The 21,178-nt window shown below is 43.5% G+C and overlaps 1 protein-coding gene across 3 annotated transcripts in view; it reads left to right on the top strand.

Moving 5' to 3' along the window:
• The first annotated feature begins 8,078 nt into the window (after positions 1-8,078).
• The window catches only part of LOC128509423 (uncharacterized), a 28,383-nt gene continuing 15,283 nt past the window's right edge, over positions 8,079-21,178 (top strand). For 2 of the 3 annotated variants that reach the window (XM_053481164.1, XM_053481166.1), the window contains exons 1-5: positions 8,079-8,127; positions 8,345-8,692; positions 8,773-8,814; positions 8,913-9,023; positions 10,942-10,964. In XM_053481164.1, coding sequence (XP_053337139.1) covers positions 8,085-8,127; positions 8,345-8,692; positions 8,773-8,814; positions 8,913-9,023; positions 10,942-10,964 — 567 coding nt within the window. In that variant the 5' untranslated portion in view covers positions 8,079-8,084. The remainder of the gene's footprint in view (positions 8,128-8,344; positions 8,693-8,772; positions 8,815-8,912; positions 9,024-10,941; positions 10,965-21,178) is intronic. The other variant, XM_053481165.1, reaches the window with a different exon arrangement.

Here is a 21,178-nt window from a genome sequence, read left to right as displayed (position 1 = left end):
TAGCCAAATTAACCAGAAATAAGACCACTGCAGAAATTTCCACAACAACATCATGCAATAGTGAGGACTTCATGAACTTTTTTAATAATAAAATTGTAAATATTAGGCATAAAATTGAGGTTTTGAAACCGAACAATGTAATTGATGCAGATGTTAATCTAGCCATGTCAGATCAGAACCTAGAATACTTTACTCCCCTTGAAGAGAATGAACTAATTTCACTCATCTCTTCTGCAAATTCATCAACCTGTATATTAGATCCTGTACCGACACATTTTCTTAAACAGATAGTACCAGCAATAACAGAACCCCTGTTGAGAATAATTAATTCTTCACTCAGCATTGGTTATGTTCCAAAATCTTTTAAATTAGCAGTTATCAAACCAATAATTAAGAAACCTGACCTCGACCCCTGTCAGCTGTCCAGTTACAGGCCAATATCAAACCTCCCCTTTATCTCTAAGATTCTGGAAAAGATAGAAGCGGAGCAGCTATGCTCATATATACATAGAAATGGCATACATGAACTGTATCAGTCAGGATTTAGGCCTCATCACAGTACAGAGACAGCACTCGTTAAAGTAGTAAATGACATTCTATTGGCCTCTGATCAGGGTTGTGTAACTATGCTTGTATTACTTGACCTCAGTGCAGCTTTTGACACCGTTGATCACGCTATTCTTCTTCACAGATTAGAAAATGTAGTAGGAATTAAGGGTACAGCCCTCTCCTGGCTCAGATCCTATCTGACCCATCGTTATCAGTATGTAGACTTAAATGGTGATTATTCCGCATGCTCTCTAGTGGAGTTTGGCGTTCCGCAGGGTTCAGTTTTAGGTCCACTGCTTTTTTCCCTTTACATGCTTCCTCTGGGCAACATAATCCGTAAGCATGGTATTAGTTTTCATTGTTATGCTGACGATACACAGTTATATGTCTCAGCAAAACCTGATGAGAAAAAACAGCTTACTAAAATTGAGCAATGTGTGCAGGACATAAGAAATTGGATGCTAATTAACTTCCTTCTGCTAAATCCGGATAAGACAGAAGTTCTAGTCATAGGACCGCATACAGCTAGGAGTAAAATTTTAGATCACACCGTAACTTTAGATGGCCTTTCTGTTCCATCAAATGCAACAGTGAAAGACCTTGGTGTGATTATTGATTCCAGCCTTTCATTTGAAGCACATGTAGATAATATTACCAAGATAGCATTCTTTCACCTCAGAAATATTGCCAGGATAAGAAATTTATTGTCGCTAAACGATGCAGAAAAACTAGTTCATGCTTTTATCACCTCTAGGTTGGACTATTGTAATGCCTTACTGTCTGGTTGTTCAGCTAGATGCATAAATAAGCTTCAGCTAGTCCAGAATGCAGCAGCGAGAGTCCTCACTAGAACCAGAAGATATGAGCACATCACCCCTATCTTATCTTCACTCCATTGGCTCCCTGTGAAATTTCGCATTGATTTTAAAATACTACTCTTGACATATAAAGCATTAAATGGTCTCGCGCCACAATACCTGAGCGAACTGCTAGTGTCTTACGATCCGCCACGCCTACTTCGATCAAAGGATGCAGGCTGCTTGTCAGTACCGCGTATTATGAAAAATACAGCTGGGGGCAGAGCTTTTTCTTACAAAGCCCCAAAATTATGGAATAGTCTTCCAAATAGTGTTCGGGACTCAGACACAGTCTCAGTGTTTAAGTCCAGGCTAAAAACCTATTTATTTAGCCAAGCATTTTTATAAATAGATTTGCCATAGGTAAAGGAGCAGATCTGGGGGACTCATGGACGTAGAGTATTATGGTGAACTTGTATGTTTGGATGCTGTCTTCCTCACTCTCATTGATCACTCAGGTTTGCTGACGGTGAGGTGATTGTTTGCTTTACATGTCAGGAAGCCCTCATGTTTGTGTTTCCTTCTGGCTCTCCCTTTTAGTTATGCTGTCATAGTTAGTCCTGCCGGAGTCTCTGCTTGCACTCTACAGTTAATATACATTCACATTATACATTGTGTGACTGTGACCATACCTAACTGCCATCTCTCTTCTTCTTCTCTTTCCCCCCCTCTTTCTCTTTCCTCTCTCCTCCTGTCTCCCCCTTTCACTCTTTCTCTCTCTCTCTGTCGAGCTACACATGTCGTTCCTGAGCTGCCAGTGATCCAGACTCCCTCTGCCCTCCGGACCTGTCTGACCCATCCTGGTGCCCCGCTTCTGGCTGAAGATCTCGTCACATGGATGCCCCGTGTGTCTCTCTGGGATGCGTCTGGTGTCTGGGAATGATTCTCTCTACCTAGAAAATGGTTCTGGCCTTGACTGGTGTTGGCAACTGTTTCTCTGGGGACTTGACAGTTCGATAGTTCATGACTGGAACTTCTTACAAGTCTACCTGGGTCTTCAATAACCACCTGGACTCCATATTAACATCAATTAACATCAGCTATTATAGCTGAACTGCCTCCCACCCTACACACTGTATAAATGCAGATCATTTACTGCTTTCTGTTTCACCCAAATGAGGATGGGTTCCCTGTTGAGTCTGGTTCCTCTCAAGGTTTCTTCCTATTACCATCTCAGGGAGTTTTTCCTTGCCACTGTCGCCCTCGGCTTGCTCACCAGGGACAAACTGACCATTTTGATTCATACAAATTCACATTTCATACAAACTTAAATAATTCTTTTGTCTGTGTAAAGCTGCTTTGCGGCAATGAAGAATTGCTAAAAGTGCTATACAAATAAAATTGAATTGAATTAAATTGAATTAATCCGTGAGCCAGACGGCAGTCATTCCCAATCCCTTATTGTGTGTGTATGAAAGCCACCCTACAATCACATTGTATGATTTTTTTAACTATTTATTTGTGAATTACTTTGTCAAATAAGTATTTGATCACTTGCTTATAAGCCAGTTTTCTGACCCTCAAAGACCAGTTGTTTTGCTTTTAAATAGTCCATATGCTTCTTACGGAGCCTCTCCTTGGTTTGTCATGTTGAAAGACCAGCTCCTCCCGTGTAGTTCTGGGATGATTCTTCACCATTCTTAGCATCATTGATACCCCATGTATCTACTTAGACTTTGGCTGAGAATCGTGGCTGGAGTACGATGAGAGAGGAAAGGAGGAGGAAAACACTGCTCTGTCGGGAAAGTTCTTTAACAAGGAACATCTCTAATGACACTTGTGCGGGCACACAGTGATGAAATCACTGCTTTCTGACAGAGAGAGATTCTGGATCTTCAACAAGGAACTTCTCTAATGATGCTCGCCTTTGCTTTATGCATGTGCGCGCACACACAGAAACACACACACACACACACATGGTTACAGTGTTACACTTGGCAGACAAAGCACACACAGACTACAAAACACGTATGTCAAGACCTCACTTGTTTATTAAGTTTAAATTTATTTTAAAAAATTGCTTAATTTGCCAAACACTTGCAGATCAAGTTACTCGCAATCCAAGGTTCCACTGTATTAAATTTAGACCCCACACTGACTTTTCTATCGTCCACACACTACTAGACCCATCAAATTTAAGCACCAAGAGCATTGAGCTGCTCCAATCACTGTGGGACCCTTCAGTATGCAGGTAAGATTACTTATTTAGGCAGATTAGGTAGAGGAAATTACCAGCTCATTAATTGTCTGTTTTAGGGTATAAATGTTTTCCAGCCCCAGACCTGACACTCTGTATGTCTGCATGCAACTACATGACCTTATAACTGCAAAAATGTCTAACACCAAGACTTGTGTTTCATCTGCTTCACATTACCAGCTGCTTTTCACAATTAAAACACATATGAATCATTACAGGAGTTTCTATTTTCCTAAAATTAACTCAGAATGTTAATTAATATGCATCATTCACTAAGCAATTTATACTACTGCTAATTATACAATATGAGCAAACAAAAACTTAACCAAGGGAATGTTTAAAGCTACAAACACTGAAACAGCATATTTGGAAACAAAACAGAAAGAAAACGCAGCATGCCATAATGTAGGATCTGAGCTGTATTTTAGCTGCATCATTAATAGACATGTTTTGGAGAGCCATGCTGTAAGTCTTGTGTAAACTTGTTTAAAATTGAGCATAAGAGGTCCAATTTATTTAATTAATCAAAATTATATCATCTGCCCATAGTTTACATTTAGGCATTTGGCAGATGCTCTTATCCAGAGCGACTTACAAAAAGTGCTTTAATGTTTACATAATTGGATACATTCTTACACTGGGTTAACTAGGTTAATAACTAAGTGGCATTAGTCCAACACAACTGGGAAGAGTTTTTATTTATTTTATTTATTTATTTATTTATTTATTTTTTTTTTTTTGGGGGGGGGGGGTAGTCCAAGTACTGGAGAAACAGATGCGTCTTTAGTCGTCGTTTAAAGATAGTCAAAGTTTCTGCTGTACGGACATCTAGAGGAAGTTCATTCCACCACCTAGGTGCCAGAACAGAAAAGAGCCTAGATGAGTGCAGCCCTCAATCCCTGAGAGATGGTGGGATGAGGCAAGCAGTGCTGGAGGATCGGAGGGAACGTGGTGCGGTATTTGGTGTAATTAGCGTAGAGAGGTAAGTGGGTGCTGGGCCATTTTTAGCTTTGTAGGCAAGCATCAGTGTTTTGAATTTGACTACTGAAGCCAGTGCAGGGAGCGGAGGAGTGGGGTGGTGTGGGAGAACTTGGGAAGGTTAAAAACGAGACGTGCTGCTGCATTCTGGATCAGTTGCAGAGGATGAATCGTGAACAGAGGCAGGCCTGCCAGGAGTGAGTTGCAGTAGTCCAGTCTTGAAATAACAAGGGAAACTGAACAAGCACCTGAGTAGCCTGTGAAGAAAGAAATGGGCGAATTCTTCTGATATTGTAAAGAAGAAATCGACAAGAGCGAGTAAGGTTAGCGATGTGTGGGAAAAATGAAAAATGATTGTCCACGGTTACCCCAAGATTGCGGGCGGTGTCTGAGCGAGTGATTTGGTTGTTGTCCAGGGATATCACAAGGTCTTGACCTAGGGATGAGTCACAAGGCATAAACAGTTCGGTTTTACTGAGATTGAGCTTCAGCTGATGAGCAGCCATCCAGAATAAGATGTCTGCCAGACATGCTGAGATCCGGGTGGAAACCTGAGTGTCAGAGGGGGGAAAGGAGAGAACAAGTTGGGTGTCATCTGCATAACAATGGCATGAAAATCCATGCAATGATATGACCTTATCAAGAGACCGGGTATAGAGAAAAATGTGAGAAAAATGTGTGAGTTTAGTAAAAGAAAGTTATTGGTCATCCAATCTTTTATGTCCTGGACACACTCGGTTAATCTAGACAACCTATGTATTTCATCTGGTTTTGTTGAGATATTAAATTGGGTATCATCAGCATAACGATGGAAACTAATCCCATGTCTTCTAATGATGTTACCCAAGGGAAGCATGTAACAGCTGAGGTCCTAAAACTGACCCTTGTGGGACCCCATATTTCACTGGCATTACACCAGACGGTTCTCCATTTAGATCTACAAAATGGTATCGATCAGACAGGTATGGTCTAAACCATTTTAATGCCTGTCCCTGAATATCTATGTGATTTTGTAAGCGATCTATGAGAATATTATGATCTATAGTGTCGAATGCAGCCCTAAGATCAAGTAAGACTAGTATTGAGATGCAGCCTTGGTCAGAAGCTAAAAACAAGTCATTTGCAATCTTGACTAGTGCAGTATGATGGGGCCTGAAATCTGACTGAAATTCTTCAAGGATATTGTTTTTCTGCAAGAATGTGCATATTAGTGCATATAATGTGCTACTTTTTTAATATTTTTTATATAATGGGAAGGTTTGGAATCGGTGTGTAATTTGTTATTTCATTCGCATCAAAATTAGATTTTTTAAGAAGCGGCTTAATAACTGCCAACTTGAAAGGTTTAGGGACATGACCTAGATATAATGAAGAATTAATAATAAAGTGGCTCTCCAACCCTATGCATCAATTCTTTTAAAAATCTGGTTTGGATTGGGTCTAACAGACACGTTGTTGATTTAGCTGAGGTGATAAGTTTATAAAGCTCTTCCTGCTTTATACCGGTAAAGCACTGAAAATCTAAATGTGAAGCTTTAGACTGGACTGGATCATGAGATGCTATAAGAGGTTGAACCTCCCTCATTTTCTTCCTGACACTATCAATCTTTTCATTAAAGAAGTCCATAAAGTCTTCACTTCTAAACTGTGATGGGATACTCTCTGCGGGCATTTTAGGTTTTGTTAGGTGAGCCACTGTACTAAATAAGAACTTCTTGCTATCAGTTGGCAAGATCCTCGGTCCTAGCAGTTTTTAGAGCCTGTTTATAGCTGCACATACTGTCTTTGTATGCAAAATCACTTTTTTGTGTGTGCAAATTAACAAATCTTGTTTGCAATCAATGGCCCACATTTGTGGGAGTATTTTGTAGTATAGTATCTTATAGAAAATGTTGATTCTGATAGAAAACTAAAGATTTTTTGACAAATGCACAGCCAAAGTTAAAACCAAATATAATGTACATTACTGTAAGGGTAATGAAACTTGTTAGTATGTTTGAATGCTCTTAACACATCATTAAGTGATCAAGTGACAACAGTGTTATAGTTTACAGAGAATTTTTTTTCTTTCTTTTGCCTCTTGGGTCTTTTATGAAAGATGCACACACACACACACACACACACACACACAAATTGACTGCCTTTCAGAACACTTCCCTCCCCTTATCAATTTTGAATACTGCAAACTACACATGGTTTTTACTTTGCTAAATTTCTTGGATTAACTGGGTGGGGCATGGAGTTAGATTTTTTAATTTATGTATTTTTTTGCATAAATGGTAGTTTTAGCAACAAAGTACGCCAGTTTATCAATTTATTTAATATATTTGTTTATCAATTTATTATCATCTACTTAAAAAAAAAAAACACTTTTTATAAACAACCGTAGCAACTTGTTAGCTAACTATCACCTACCTGAGACTTTTAACAAAGCTAAAACTCTAAGCTACCTATTGTAATGATGGCATATAATAAGGTTTTTAATAAGCTCTACTCCTTATCAGATAAAAACCAGTAGTTGTAGTTTTATAAAACAAGCTAGGTTTACTGTACCTTTCCTTTACACACACACACACACACACACACACCAGAACCGCTAGCTGAAAAACATGTAAAGCTGGCGACGCATGACATCAGCAAAAAAAGGACACTTTACCTGCTGTGTTTTTGCAGCTGCTTCATGAGGAGACGAGCCCTCTTACACACACACACACACACACACACACACACACACACACAAGTCAGTACAGGATGTATTGAAGTGGTGTGTATGTTATTGGCTGCCTGACGAAGGACTTTATCATCAGATAAACATTAGCTAGGTTTTCTTAAACGCTAGCTAGGTGTTTTAGCATGCTATGTTTGGCTATAATAATCACAAGTGATATTGATCAGGGCAGCTTTGTTAGCTTTGATTACAGATGCTTGTGTGGTAACTCATACTCCAAAAGTCAAGATTTTCCGATAGCACATGTGCTACGCTGTAGTGTTTCTTTAAAATGGCGGAACCTGTGGTAATTTAGCTGGTTTTAGTAAATTCACACCATTTCTGAGGTAAATTCTGATGTCATTTATAATTTTGTGACATTTCCTGGTCACTGCGTCTTCACGCGGTCTGTAAACAACACTTAACTGCTACCTGCTAGCTGCACGAGTCGCTAACCTCACTGATTAGCTAGCTTACACTCAGTAGCCATGTTTCCCAGTTGCCTAGCAACGCTGCGCACACAACTTTAACCACTAACCACTTCAACACTGAGTGTACAGTGTGTCTATAGTAATCTATCATATCTACAAGTGTGTGTGTGTGTGTGTGTGTGGTCATACACCGCTCATTCCACTTCCAGATGAAGAGCTTTTCCTACTCAAGAGAAACAACAATCACACACACACACACACACACACACACACACACACACCTACACACACGCACACACATAGTGATAACCACCATTCTATTTGCCCAAGTCACCATTTCCTCTTTGTCTCTTGTCTGATACACAATGGTCCAGTATGTAGCTCTTCCTGTGTGTCTCTGTGTCATGGGTAAGTATTCATCTCATTTATTGTTTTATTAAATGGATAAATGTTTGTAAAAAAAAAACACTAGATAAATTTGGGTTTAGTCTGAATACAAACCACATTACACCTTTTACATTCAAACTATAATTAATGTATTACATTTATAATTTACGCATCCATTTAGAAACTATTATAAACAGCTCTAGTTTTAGTTTTGTGTGTGTGTGTGTCTGTGTTGCAGGTTTGCTCTCAGAGACACTGTACTCTTTAACTTTGGTGGCAGAAATTGGAGATAAAGTCACGATTTGGTGCCAACACGACCTGACTGTTACAGGTTACGTCTCTTGGTTTAAACACATAAGTGATTCAGTTCCACTTCCTATGGGGTGTAAACAGTTTTTTACATCAGCTCCATCGGAAACGTGTTACTTCTTTACTGAAAGTAAGAGAATAATGATGTCTGTTTATCGCAAGAACACGTCGCTCACCATCACTGCAGTAAATGTCTCTGATACGGGACTCTATTACTGCGGGTACATGGAACAGAATCGGATTACATATAGTGATTCAGTCTACTTAAGAGTGAAAGGTATACAAATATAAAGTGAATAGTTTCAATAAGACATGAATTTAATGACTGGGATAAAAAAAAATGATGTTTACTTTTAGGGCAAAATAAAACTGTTTCTAAAATCACAGAAAGAGCTGAAGGTTTGTTGGTTTTCTTTTCCCAAAAGACTTCTTTACATTTTACCTCAAAATAAAGTGCAGGTTTAAAGTTAAACATATGTACTTTACTGTGATCCCAGGCTCAGACTGCCCTGCTGTGTTCTTCATGCTGATCTTGGTGTTTGCTGCAGCGACTGTAATTCTTCTCAGTGTCCTGATCATTGTACTGAAAGACGGAAAAACTCACATAGGTAAACTATACTATTTTTAGCCAGCATTTTGTCAGTTTTCTGCAGACTCGTGTAGACCAGCTCTCTCTAACCACAGGTCTTTGTTCAAACTTGCACATCAGCTGCCCAGATCACACAGAGCTGACACCTATGTTTGAGTGCATTTGTTTTACAATTGCAAGGCATGGTGTTTCACCTGCTTTTGACTACCAACTGTTTCTCACACCATTCACATATGAAAACAAATATGAGTTACCAGTTTGATAAAATTAAGTTAAAATGTTGGTTAAAAACCTACTTGACTAATATACAAGGTACATTCAAGTCCAACCAGAACTTTTGATTGTGTGTGTACTTTATTTCTCTATATAACCGCCTGCTACACCATTGCACTTATTCCAGTGTTTCACTAGTGCTTGGATACCATCAAAGTAGAAGGTTTGCTTGACTGCTTGAAACACTGTAACATTAGATCTAAGCCCTTTCATATTGCTGCAGACTATCTACCAAGATTTCCTGCCTTTTAGCACCACTATTCTCAATAGCTCCATAGCATCTGCTCATGTAAAAACTGCATTCAACAGAGGATGGGTTATGCTCTTTCTAAAAATACTCACTCTGGATCCATCACACCAGGAACTACTGACCTGCATTACACTATTCTTTTCTTTCTAAATTCCTCAAAGACACTGTCTCTTTATCCCTCACAGAGCAACTTCCAAGATTCTAACCAGTCTATTCAGGTACATTCCACTAAGACATCTTATTTGGCCTCCCAGAAAAGCTTGATGCTGGTAATCTAACTCTTGGTGATCAACAAAAAATCATCAGTTCTCATTTTCCTTCACTTTTCCATAGCATTTGACACAGTCAGCCACAAGATTCCCTTAGATTAGATTCTCTAGAAGCCTTGAAGTCTGTAGTACAGCACAGAAATAATTTGCTTCCTACCTAGAAGGTCTGTCATGTGAGGTGATGTGGCTAGGATCTACATCTCCTCTACACACATTTTTCACTGGTGTCCTCCAGGCTCAGTATTTGGTACTCTTCAGTTCATCCTCTATACTTGATCTTTTGGTGAAGTCATGGCAGCTCAATATCTGAAAGTTAATATTAGCAAAAGTAAGCTGCAGTTTATCTCAGATGATTCATGATTCACCCCCTTTGCGACTTATGATTTCCCTGGACAACTTTAGTCTCCCTGGACAGATCACAACTTTAGTCGCTGTCAGAAACCTTGTGGTTATCCCCGACAACTCTTCTTTTCCTCTCACATTGCTAACATTACACTCTTATGTTGATTTCTTTATTGTAATATCAGAAAAATTTGTCCAGCTTGCTCCACACAGGCCAGTCAGGTACTTGTTCCGTCTTTTGTTATTCCAACTAGACAGTCCTGGCAGGTCTGCCTCCCAAATGCCAACTGCAGATGATTCAGAATGCATTCCCACTGGTTTTCAGGTAGCTGCCCAAATGAAATTTAACACTGATGCTTACCTTCAAGGACAAAAACAGACCAGCTACTACTTAGATCCAAGCACTTTTCACACCCCACATTGCACCAAGCTCCTTCCGATCTTCCAGAACTGCTTGACTGGTCACACCATCTCCCAGGGTAAAAGGATGGCTTGCATCAGTACACTAGGAACTTTGACTAGATGTCTGTACAGCTGAGTCACTTTGAGTCTTCAAATGATGTTTAACTAGCACTTCAGAAATTGTGTACTTTTCTTCCTATATTACATCGCCAGCACAATTTTTGCTTAATGGCATTATGAGTCATAATAAATTTATTCATAGAAAGCATTCTGTAAGTCTCTCTGGATAAGGGAGTCGGATAAATGTCATAAATGTAAATGCTTTTTTTATTACTACATCTTACTACTACTACTACTAATAATAATAATAAAAATAATTTTCTCTATGTATGTTGCTTTAGGTGCTGAAGCAGAAGATAACAAGGTAAATTTAAGACTAAATTGTGTAAACTAAAACGGGACCCACACTGATCTCCATATTTTACTCATTTTGTCACACTTTGTTGAGAAACCATTTAATGCCTCCAGCTTATACGTTATAATTTTAACTACTTTAGAATTATAAGTAGTACTAATAGAAGAAGAAGGAGTTCTAGTAGAAGAAGGAGTAGTAGTGGTGGAAGAAGAAAAAAAGAAGAGGAAGAAGAGGCAGAAGAAGAAGAAGTATTTTTCTTTAAAAAAAATAGTAAAGGAATTGAGGCACAGTTGGATACAAGTGCCAATCCTCTGTAATAAGCATTGTGAAGACAGCATCTAGTCTCAACACAGAAACACTGTAACCATGAGCTATAGTCATTAGCATGCAGCAACACATTAAGCACAACATAAGTAAGACAAATTAAAATGGAAAGCCCAAACTTAAATACATAACCCAATCAGGGGAAAGTGTAGTGTAAGTGTGGTCTTTTCAGTAATACATGGATCCACTTTCTCAGCAGGGTTTGTTGTCAAAGTGTAATTTTCAGCAGGATAAAATACAAGAGAAATGTTCTCATCAGGGCATGGTGAAAGCATGATGCTCATGTGTGTGTGAAAAAGCAAAGTCCTGTTCTAAGCAAGATGGCAGTAAACCTGGTTGATGTCTTTAGAAGTGTCTGTGATGCAGCAAGGTCAGATGTAGAGCAGGAAGATGGGACAATGTCCAAAACAATGACACAAGCAAGGATGGTGTGAACAGCTGTGAGCAGAAGGTGAGCAAAGACCACCTTTATTTGGAGAGTTCCTCTAGGAGATGATCTGTAACTGCATCTGGTTGTCAAAATTCCTCACACTCTAGTCCTGCAGAAACCTCTCCCTCACCCACAGACAATACCTAGTCATGCCTTGTTTGGCTCTGCATAAAATGTGGCAACGCCGTGGTAGGGCAAATGAATGTAAAATTTGGTAGACCCGATTACGCCACCCCGAAGTTAACCGGGGAAATAACACCCATAAGAAAGAGGTTCGCTAGGCTAATAAATGAGAGACAAGGGTACAAATGTACAAACTTTATTATAATTTACTATTTAAAAACAGTTTAAAGAAAACCAGCACTCCATAGCATGCAATGCCAAATATCACTCCTTAGCATGCAATACCGAATATCCGGAGAATCGTCACGTACCATAAAACACGAACACGGCACTCTGTGTACACACACACACACACACACACACACACACACACTAGAAATGAAAGAAAACACAAACAAGAACAATAAATTCGGGCACAGGCTTCGGGGCGGCCAAAGCCGACTAAAGGAGGTATCAACCTTACAGGTGCACTTCATACATATCCACACCTCCACGCAAAGGAAAAACCGTGAACACCAGCTGCGCTGCACTTCAAACAGTTACACTACCCACCAGTATTTAGAAGCTAGCCTCCCAACCCAACCGTACCCAAAATAAACAGACACAAAATAATATATATATATATATATATATATATATAAACAAAAACAAATGCAACAGATAGACTATTCTGGTTGCCTTAAACACAAAGACAAACAGACAAAAAAAACAACAACAACTATTACAATTTAACCAATAAAGGAAATAAAGAAAAACAAAACAGATATAAATTAACACAGTTCGGACAGCTCACCAAAATACCACGCAAAGGTCAGAGTTCTCCCAACGCTATATTATGGCATCTTCCACCGTGACTTCAGACCACCAGAGGGCAGCCCTGAACCATTACTGCTGTCACGGCGAATAAAATAACAAAAAGACAGTTTACAAAAACCACCAAAGAAGAAACAAGAAGAGACGACGAAGAAGAACCAACGGAGAAGAAACAGCAGCGCCGTCCTCAGTCAAGGCGGAAAGTTAATACCTCCGCTCTCACAAGGCGCATCAACACTCAAGTGTTCGTAGCTTACTAAAAGAAAAGAGACATAACCATCCCACATGTCTTATTATGAGCTAGAGGAAGCAAAACTCACTTACCCAGATGACCCGTTGTGCTGCGCGAGTTGTAACGCCGCCCACAGTTCGCAGTGAGCCATGCAGTGTAACGCCAGCACAAAAGAAACTCTGTGGCTAAATGGTAAACAAATACCGATTAGCACCACCCAACGGCCGAACATACAGCGCGTAAGGAGCATGTACCTACCTAGCAACAAGTGAACAGTCTGACTCTGCCAAGTGGCAATAATCCAATGGACACGCTAATGGAGAAGCTCAACCAGATGACACTTATCCCACAGACGCACTAATGGAAGAATAAACCGTCACATTAAAAGGTACAGGCCCATCTGTTCATTAGCCACCTAGCTACAAATGACACTCACCCACACCTTCGGTCCATACACACACCATGAGAGCGGTATCGTTTGTGACGTACGCCAGGTGGGACAAAAACCAGCCTTAAATACCATTGGGGACCATTTTGATTGGCTACCATTAATAACTAATCACCTACCTATGAACCAAAGGGGAAGACCCTACTGTCCACATTGCCACAATCTATCCATAGCTCTTGAATCGTCGGCCCGACGATTGCCCAATGGACCTAAACCCAAGGCCTGAACAATGCAGACGCAGGGTTAACCGAGGCACCAACAGCCTCAACACTTACCACCCCCGCTACGGCCCGAGGAAGATGGTAGGGATTAGAATGATGTCCGGCCGTAGATCGCCCCGTGCGTCTCACGGTCCCACCACAAGAGGGACCTGTAGAACCAGGATTGATCACAGGTAATTGACTTACGGCGCCCTGCCCTAATAGTTCGGAACTCACCGGGTCCTCAACGTCAGCACCTCCTCCCACTACCGATGAACTGGGGCCGGCCAGATCCCGGCCCTGACTCTGTAGCTCGATAGCAGCGGGCTGAGTCTCCGGTACCACTCGAACCAGGTCAACGTCCTCAAGGGAGGAAAGCTCCTCTGGCAACGGCTCGTCGATAACTAGTGACGTACCTTCTGGAGAAGACGCTAAAGCTTCTCCCCCTATTCTTGCCTTTAACAACGAGCGATGAACATGCTTTACCCGATTCACATCATTTACTGGTGCAATGGCGTAAACGGAACCTCCTGTCCCAGGGGCCTTTACCACCTGGTACACCACTGAACTCCAGCAGTCCTGAATCTTATGACGACCCTTGAAACCATAGTTACGGAGATAAACTAGCTGACCTACATCCAAGGGTACATCCCGGACGCGAGAGTCATGCCTTTCCTTACGGCGTTCAGCGGCTAATTGTAACTGTTCCCGGACCCCTTCAAAAGCCACCCGCAACCTCGTCTGATGCTCTAGCACCCAGTTATTGACAGCAGCACACTCCGCCACCGCCCGATGCAAGGGAGCCGCCAACTTTGCGAAGCCTTGCACAAAACGCCGATAGTAGCTGGCGAACCCCAAAAACGAGCGTAGCTCAGACGCACTGGTGGGACACCGCCACTGTGAAACTGCCTCGATCTTACCTGGGTCAGTGGAAACACCCTGAGCAGAAATAACATGTCCTAGATACTTTACCTCTTTCCGGAAGAACGCGCACTTCGCCAATTTAGCCTTCAAGCCCTCATGCTCCAAGCGACCCAACACAACCTCCAGCCGTAAACGGAACCTCCTGTCCCAGGGGCCTTTACCACCTGGTACACCACTGAACTCCAGCAGTCCTGAATCTTATGACGACCCTTGAAACCATAGTTACGGAGATAAACTAGCTGACCTACATCCAAGGGTACATCCCGGACGCGAGAGTCATGCCTTTCCTTACGGCGTTCAGCGGCTAATTGTAACTGTTCCCGGACCCCTTCAAAAGCCACCCGCAACCTCGTCTGATGCTCTAGCACCCAGTTATTAACACTACCAGGACCCTCCTCCTGGCCACGACCCAACAGAAAATCGACAGGCAGTCGTGGTTCTTGCCCAAACATCAGAAAATACGGAGACTCCCCAGTCACTTGATGAGGAGTTGTATTATAACAATAAAGTAACTGGGGGAGTGCAGAAACCCAATCCTCCTTCCGTGAACTGGGCAGAGTGCGCAACAAATTATGCAGCGTCCGATTAAACCGCTCACACTGCCCATTACCCGCAGGGTGCCACGGGGTGGTGCGAGACTTTTCCACCTGGTACAAACTACACAGCTGCTGTATGAGGGACGACTCAAAACTGCGGCCCTGGTCCGAGTGGATGCGAGCAGGGACACCAAACTTGCAAAACCACTCGGACACCAACACCTGAGCCACAGTTTCGGCCCGCTGGTTCCGAGTAGGGATCGCCTGCGTGAATTTAGTAAACACATCAGTCATTACCAATACGTTCTCGACTCCCGAGCGCGAGGGCTCCAGCAACGTAAAGTCAATGGCCAAGATCTCATTTGGTCTTTCTGCCAACAAATGGCCCATAAAACTCTGAGGCGCCAGCTGTGTATCCTTGGCCGCCTGGCATCGCTCACACTTACGGCACCACTGAGCCACATCAGCTGTCAGGCCTGGCCAATAACAGCGTTGACGAACCAGTTCAGTGGTGCGGTCGATACCCTGGTGCCCATGCCCTTCATGAACCCTAGCCAAAACCTCCCCCTGCAAAGCAGACGGCAGGACCAACTGCAAACTTTCCTCACCTCCATCTGGTCGACAGACACGGCGATACAACACACCCTCCTTGTCCACCAATCGACCCCATTGGCGAAGCAACACCAGGGCAGCTTTAGACATCTGTCTACGCTCAACTGAAGACGGGAGAGCCCCTTGTCGCCAGAACTTTAACACCTGTCCAATAACCGGGTCGTCCTGCTGACACAAACCCAGGTCACCCCCAAAACCGGGCAGCACAGAGACCACCGCCTGAGTTGCCGATGGACGCAACCCTGCCGCAAACACCTGCTGAACACTAACCGGTACCTCAACTCCCGGCAGCAGTGCACGTACTTCGCCCTGACCGGAAGGGTCCTGCCTCGAAAGGGCATCTGCATTTTTATTACTCCTACCGGATCGGTACTTGATGGAAAAATCAAATGCTGCAAGCTGGGCCGCCCAACGTTGTTCGGTAGCAGCAAGTTTAGCTGTAGTCAAATGGCTAAGAGGATTGTTGTCGGTATAAACAATACATTTATGCCCCAACAAATACTCCCGAAACTTTTCAGTCATGGCCCACTTGAGCGCCAAAAATTCCAACTTCATGGAGCTATAGTTAACCATATTGCGCTCAGTAGGCCTAAGACTCCGGCTAGCATACGCAATAGGCCGCACTTTTCCACCCTGCTCCTGGGAAAGGACTGCCCCCAAACCACCATGACTTGCATCCACCTCTAGAATGAATGGAAGAGAGAAATCAGCATAGGCCAGCACAGGGGCTGTGGTGAGCCTGACCTTTAACTCCTCGAAGCTCTGCTGACACTGCTCCGACCAAACGTCAGAAAAACTCCTGCCAACTCGTACTCGGGGTTTGACAGCAGCACACTCCGCCACCGCCCGATGCAAGGGAGCCGCCAACTTTGCGAAGCCTTGCACAAAACGCCGATAGTAGCTGGCGAACCCCAAAAACGAGCGTAGCTCAGACGCACTGGTGGGACACCGCCACTGTGAAACTGCCTCGATCTTACCTGGGTCAGTGGAAACACCCTGAGCAGAAATAACATGTCCTAGATACTTTACCTCTTTCCGGAAGAACGCGCACTTCGCCAATTTAGCCTTCAAGCCCTCATGCTCCAAGCGACCCAACACAACCTCCAGCCGCTCCAAATGCTGCGAAACGGAAGAGGAGAACACCACAATGTCATCTAAATACAACAATAGTGAACTACCCTGTTGATCCCCAAACAATCGCTCCATCAGGCGCTGAAACGTGCTTGGAGCATTACACAGCCCGAAAGGCATACGATTGAACTCAAAGAGGCCGAAGGGAGTACAAAATGCGGTCTTAGCTCTATCCTTTTCGAGGACAGGGACTTGGTTATAGCCACTAGCCAAGTCCATAGTGGAGAACCACCTGGCCCCCGTCAGGAAATCGAGCGACTCCTCAATGCGCGGAAGAGGAAAAGCATCCTTCCTCGTCTTTGCATTTAATTGCCGGTAGTCGACACACATACGCAGGCTCCCATCCTTTTTCCGGACGAGCACTATAGGCGACGCATAGGGACTGCAACTCTCCCTAATAACATTAGCCTCCAGGAGCTGATTAATATGCGACTTAACAACCTCATATTCCGATGGCGGAATTCGCCTATAGCGCTGACGAACAGGCACTACATCCAACAACGGAATCTCATGCGAAATCACATCGGTGCAACCCAGATCACCCTCATGGGCTGAAAACACCGACTGATATCGCCTCAACAGGGATCTAACCTCACCTTGCTCCTCCTGCGACAAAACAGATAAGTCAACAGCTTCAATTTGGTCTTGTATTGGAGCAACTGTTTCCACGACCTGCGAATGCATCGACACCGCCACTGACTCATCCTCAGTTATTCCTGCTGGCAGACTTACCACCTGAACGCTATTAAGTGTTCCTAGCATCGTTCCAGCATACAGCATTACATCTACGGTCCCCACATTCACCATAGGCAAATAAACTGTACCACGGACGACTCTAACAAGCGCAGGTGATGCCAGCAAACCCGCGGGCAACCCAGATACCGGAGGCTCAAACAAAACCGTCCCCTCGGCATACTGTTCAGAGCATGTGGCTGGTACAAGTTTTAACATCCCACCTGGAACGCGACACGACTTACGACCCCGCAATCTGGCCTTCCCCGGGCGTAGTACTGAAGACTGATCCTCCGCTAAGTGACAATGTTGTAATGCCTGTAAAACAAACTTTGGGGCCTGCGCTAAGGAAGGACACTTAAACAAGCCAGGACCATACTGACCGAAAAGTTCCTGGTAGCATCGGCTAAGGACATTCATCCCCAACACCCCAGGAACTCCAGTACTGATATCCCCAGGGGGATCCCGAACCACCAAAATCCCACACTTAGGAAGCAATCGATTACACATTTCAATATCCAACTCCATGTAGCCAATGTAAGGAATCGACAACCCATTGGCCGCACGGAGCTGGAGCCAATGGCATGACTTTAAACGATCTACACCCCAGGACTGAAAATGCGTTTGAAAGCAGCTTTCGGTAATGGTGGACACCATAGACCCAGTGTCAACCAAACAGGGCACTTGGACCTTACCAATGTGGACAAGAAGATGAGGACAAGATGACATTAAATGAGAAAAAGCAGTACCTGAGCCATTCCCCTCCCCAACCGCGCTTTGACTCTGCAACGCGGTGGGGTCTAGTTTCCCGACGGCACGGATGAGTCAGACTGTGCACTATTAGTTCGCGTCGTAGTAATCGACGGAAACCGAGTAGGCAGACGCTCCCCATCGCACTCTCGAGCGAAGTGACCCGGTTTCTGACATCTTCGGCACACCATTTGGCTACGACGAGAGGACTGACTATTATACTGAGGAGTCTGCAAACGGGCGATACTTTGAGTTAACTTACTTATTTGTTCCTGCTGCAGCCGCAGCATTTCCTTAACCTCACCCAACTCAGACTCTTGCAAAAACTGCGCGGAGTTCCCACGAGGCTCCCCTCGTACCCCGTACTGGATACCATAAGCAGAAGGAAGTGAGTGACTGCGTCCCCTCGAACTCCCAGGCATACCCTCTCATTCCCATCGGAGTGCTTCACCCCGTACCTCTAACATGGTCAGAGCAGGCCGACTTCGTACCAGCTGTTTAAGCTCTCGCCGAAGGGCATCATCAATAACGTGCTCAATAAACTGGTCCCGCAACAACACTTGAAAATTTGGCATGGTGTAAGGTGACTTTTGCTTTACCTGCTCCAGGAGACCGATTAAAGCAAGGGAAAACTCCAACAAAGACTCTCCCTCCCGCTGTTTCCTGGAGAAGAAAGCCTCCTGCAGAGAAACATACGACTGTGAGCAACCATAAAATTCTCTTAGCACAGAAATGATTTTTGCCGGATCATTACGTTCGTCTGCGGAACGGTAGCGAATCTCCTCCCTGGCCTCTCCCTCCAAATGATCAAAGAGGAAGAAAGCCTCATCAACCGCCGACATATGACGAGACTGCATACAAGCCTGGGCTTCCTCAATCCATTCCTCAATAGCTACACCGGACCTGCCACTAAATTTTGCGCACCTGCGATCTCGAGGTACCAAGACATACCTTTCTGGCAAAACAGCACGCTCCGCACCCGACTGCAACGTGGGGAGGGGAGGTTCATTGGCAACAGATGGCCCACTGGGACCTGGCTGGGCGGACGATTGCTCTTGCCGCAACCGCTCGTTATCTGCTCGTAACTGAGCTACCATCTCCCTTAACTCACGCAATTCCTCCTCCATATCTAAAACACAATGGAGGCACACCGGACACCGCCGCTGTCTCTTCTCCGACTCAACGTCTTCCTAAAACAAAAACACAAAAAGAAAAACAAACCAACCAACCAAAATAAAGTACACAGATCAACCAAAAAAATGTATGTACATCTGTTCCCAGGTCTCTCACAAAGAAAAACAGCCTATCCTGCCGATTACGCCAAAAATGTGGCAACGCCGTGGTAGGGCAAATGAATGTAAAATTTGGTAGACCCGATTACGCCACCCCGAAGTTAACCGGGGAAATAACACCCATAAGAAAGAGGTTCGCTAGGCTAATAAATGAGAGACAAGGGTACAAATGTACAAACTTTATTATAATTTACTATTTAAAAACAGTTTAAAGAAAACCAGCACTCCATAGCATGCAATGCCAAATATCACTCCTTAGCATGCAATACCGAATATCCGGAGAATCGTCACGTACCATAAAACACGAACACGGCACTCTGTGTACACACACACACACACACACACACACACACACACTAGAAATGAAAGAAAACACAAACAAGAACAATAAATTCGGGCACAGGCTTCGGGGCGGCCAAAGCCGACTAAAGGAGGTATCAACCTTACAGGTGCACTTCATACATATCCACACCTCCACGCAAAGGAAAAACCGTGAACACCAGCTGCGCTGCACTTCAAACAGTTACACTACCCACCAGTATTTAGAAGCTAGCCTCCCAACCCAACCGTACCCAAAATAAACAGACACAAAATAATATATATATATATATATATATATAAACAAAAACAAATGCAACAGATAGACTATTCTGGTTGCCTTAAACACAAAGACAAACAGACAAAAAAAACAACAACAACTATTACAATTTAACCAATAAAGGAAATAAAGAAAAACAAAACAGATATAAATTAACACAGTTCGGACAGCTCACCAAAATACCACGCAAAGGTCAGAGTTCTCCCAACGCTATATTATGGCATCTTCCACCGTGACTTCAGACCACCAGAGGGCAGCCCTGAACCATTACTGCTGTCACGGCGAATAAAATAACAAAAAGACAGTTCACAAAAACCATCGAAGAAGAAACACCGAAGACAAAACAAAGAAGAGACGACGAAGAAGAACCAACGGAGAAGAGACAGCAGCGCCGTCCTCAGTCAAGGCGGAAAGTTAATACCTCCGCTCTCACAAGGCGCATCAACACTCAAATGTTCGTAGCTTACTAAAAGAAAAGAGACATAACCATCCCACATTTCTTATTATGAGCTAGAAGAAGCGAAACTCACTTACCCAGATGACCCGTTGTGCTGCGCGAGTTGTAACGCCGCCCACAGTTCGCAGTAAGCCATGCAGTGTAACGCCAGCACAAAAGAAACTCTGTGGCTAAATGGTAAACAAATACCGATTAGCACCACCCAACGGCCGAACATACAGCGCGTAAGGAGCATGTACCTACCTAGCAACAAGTGAACAGTCTGACTCTGCCGAGTGGCAATAATCCAATGGACACGCTAATGGAGAAGCTCAACCAGATGACACTTATCCCACAGACGCACTAATGGAAGAATAAACCGTCACATTAAAAGGTACAGGCCCATCTGTTCATTAGCCACCCAGCTACAAATGACACTCACCCACACCTTCGGTCCATACACACACCATGAGAGCGGTATCGTTTGTGACGTACGCCAGGTGGGACAAAAACCAGCCTTAAATACCATTGGGGACCATTTTGATTGGCTACCATTAATAACTAATCACCTACCTATGAACCAAAGGGGAAGACCCTACTGTCCACATTGCCACATGAGCCTTTAAAGAACCATACATTCAT

Source organism: Clarias gariepinus, chromosome 21 (assembly GCF_024256425.1).
Source record: "Clarias gariepinus isolate MV-2021 ecotype Netherlands chromosome 21, CGAR_prim_01v2, whole genome shotgun sequence".
In the NCBI taxonomy this organism is placed as follows: domain Eukaryota; kingdom Metazoa; phylum Chordata; class Actinopteri; order Siluriformes; family Clariidae; genus Clarias; species Clarias gariepinus.
The sequence above is the reverse complement of the archived record's forward strand: the minus strand, read 5'-3'. Positions and strand labels throughout refer to the sequence as shown.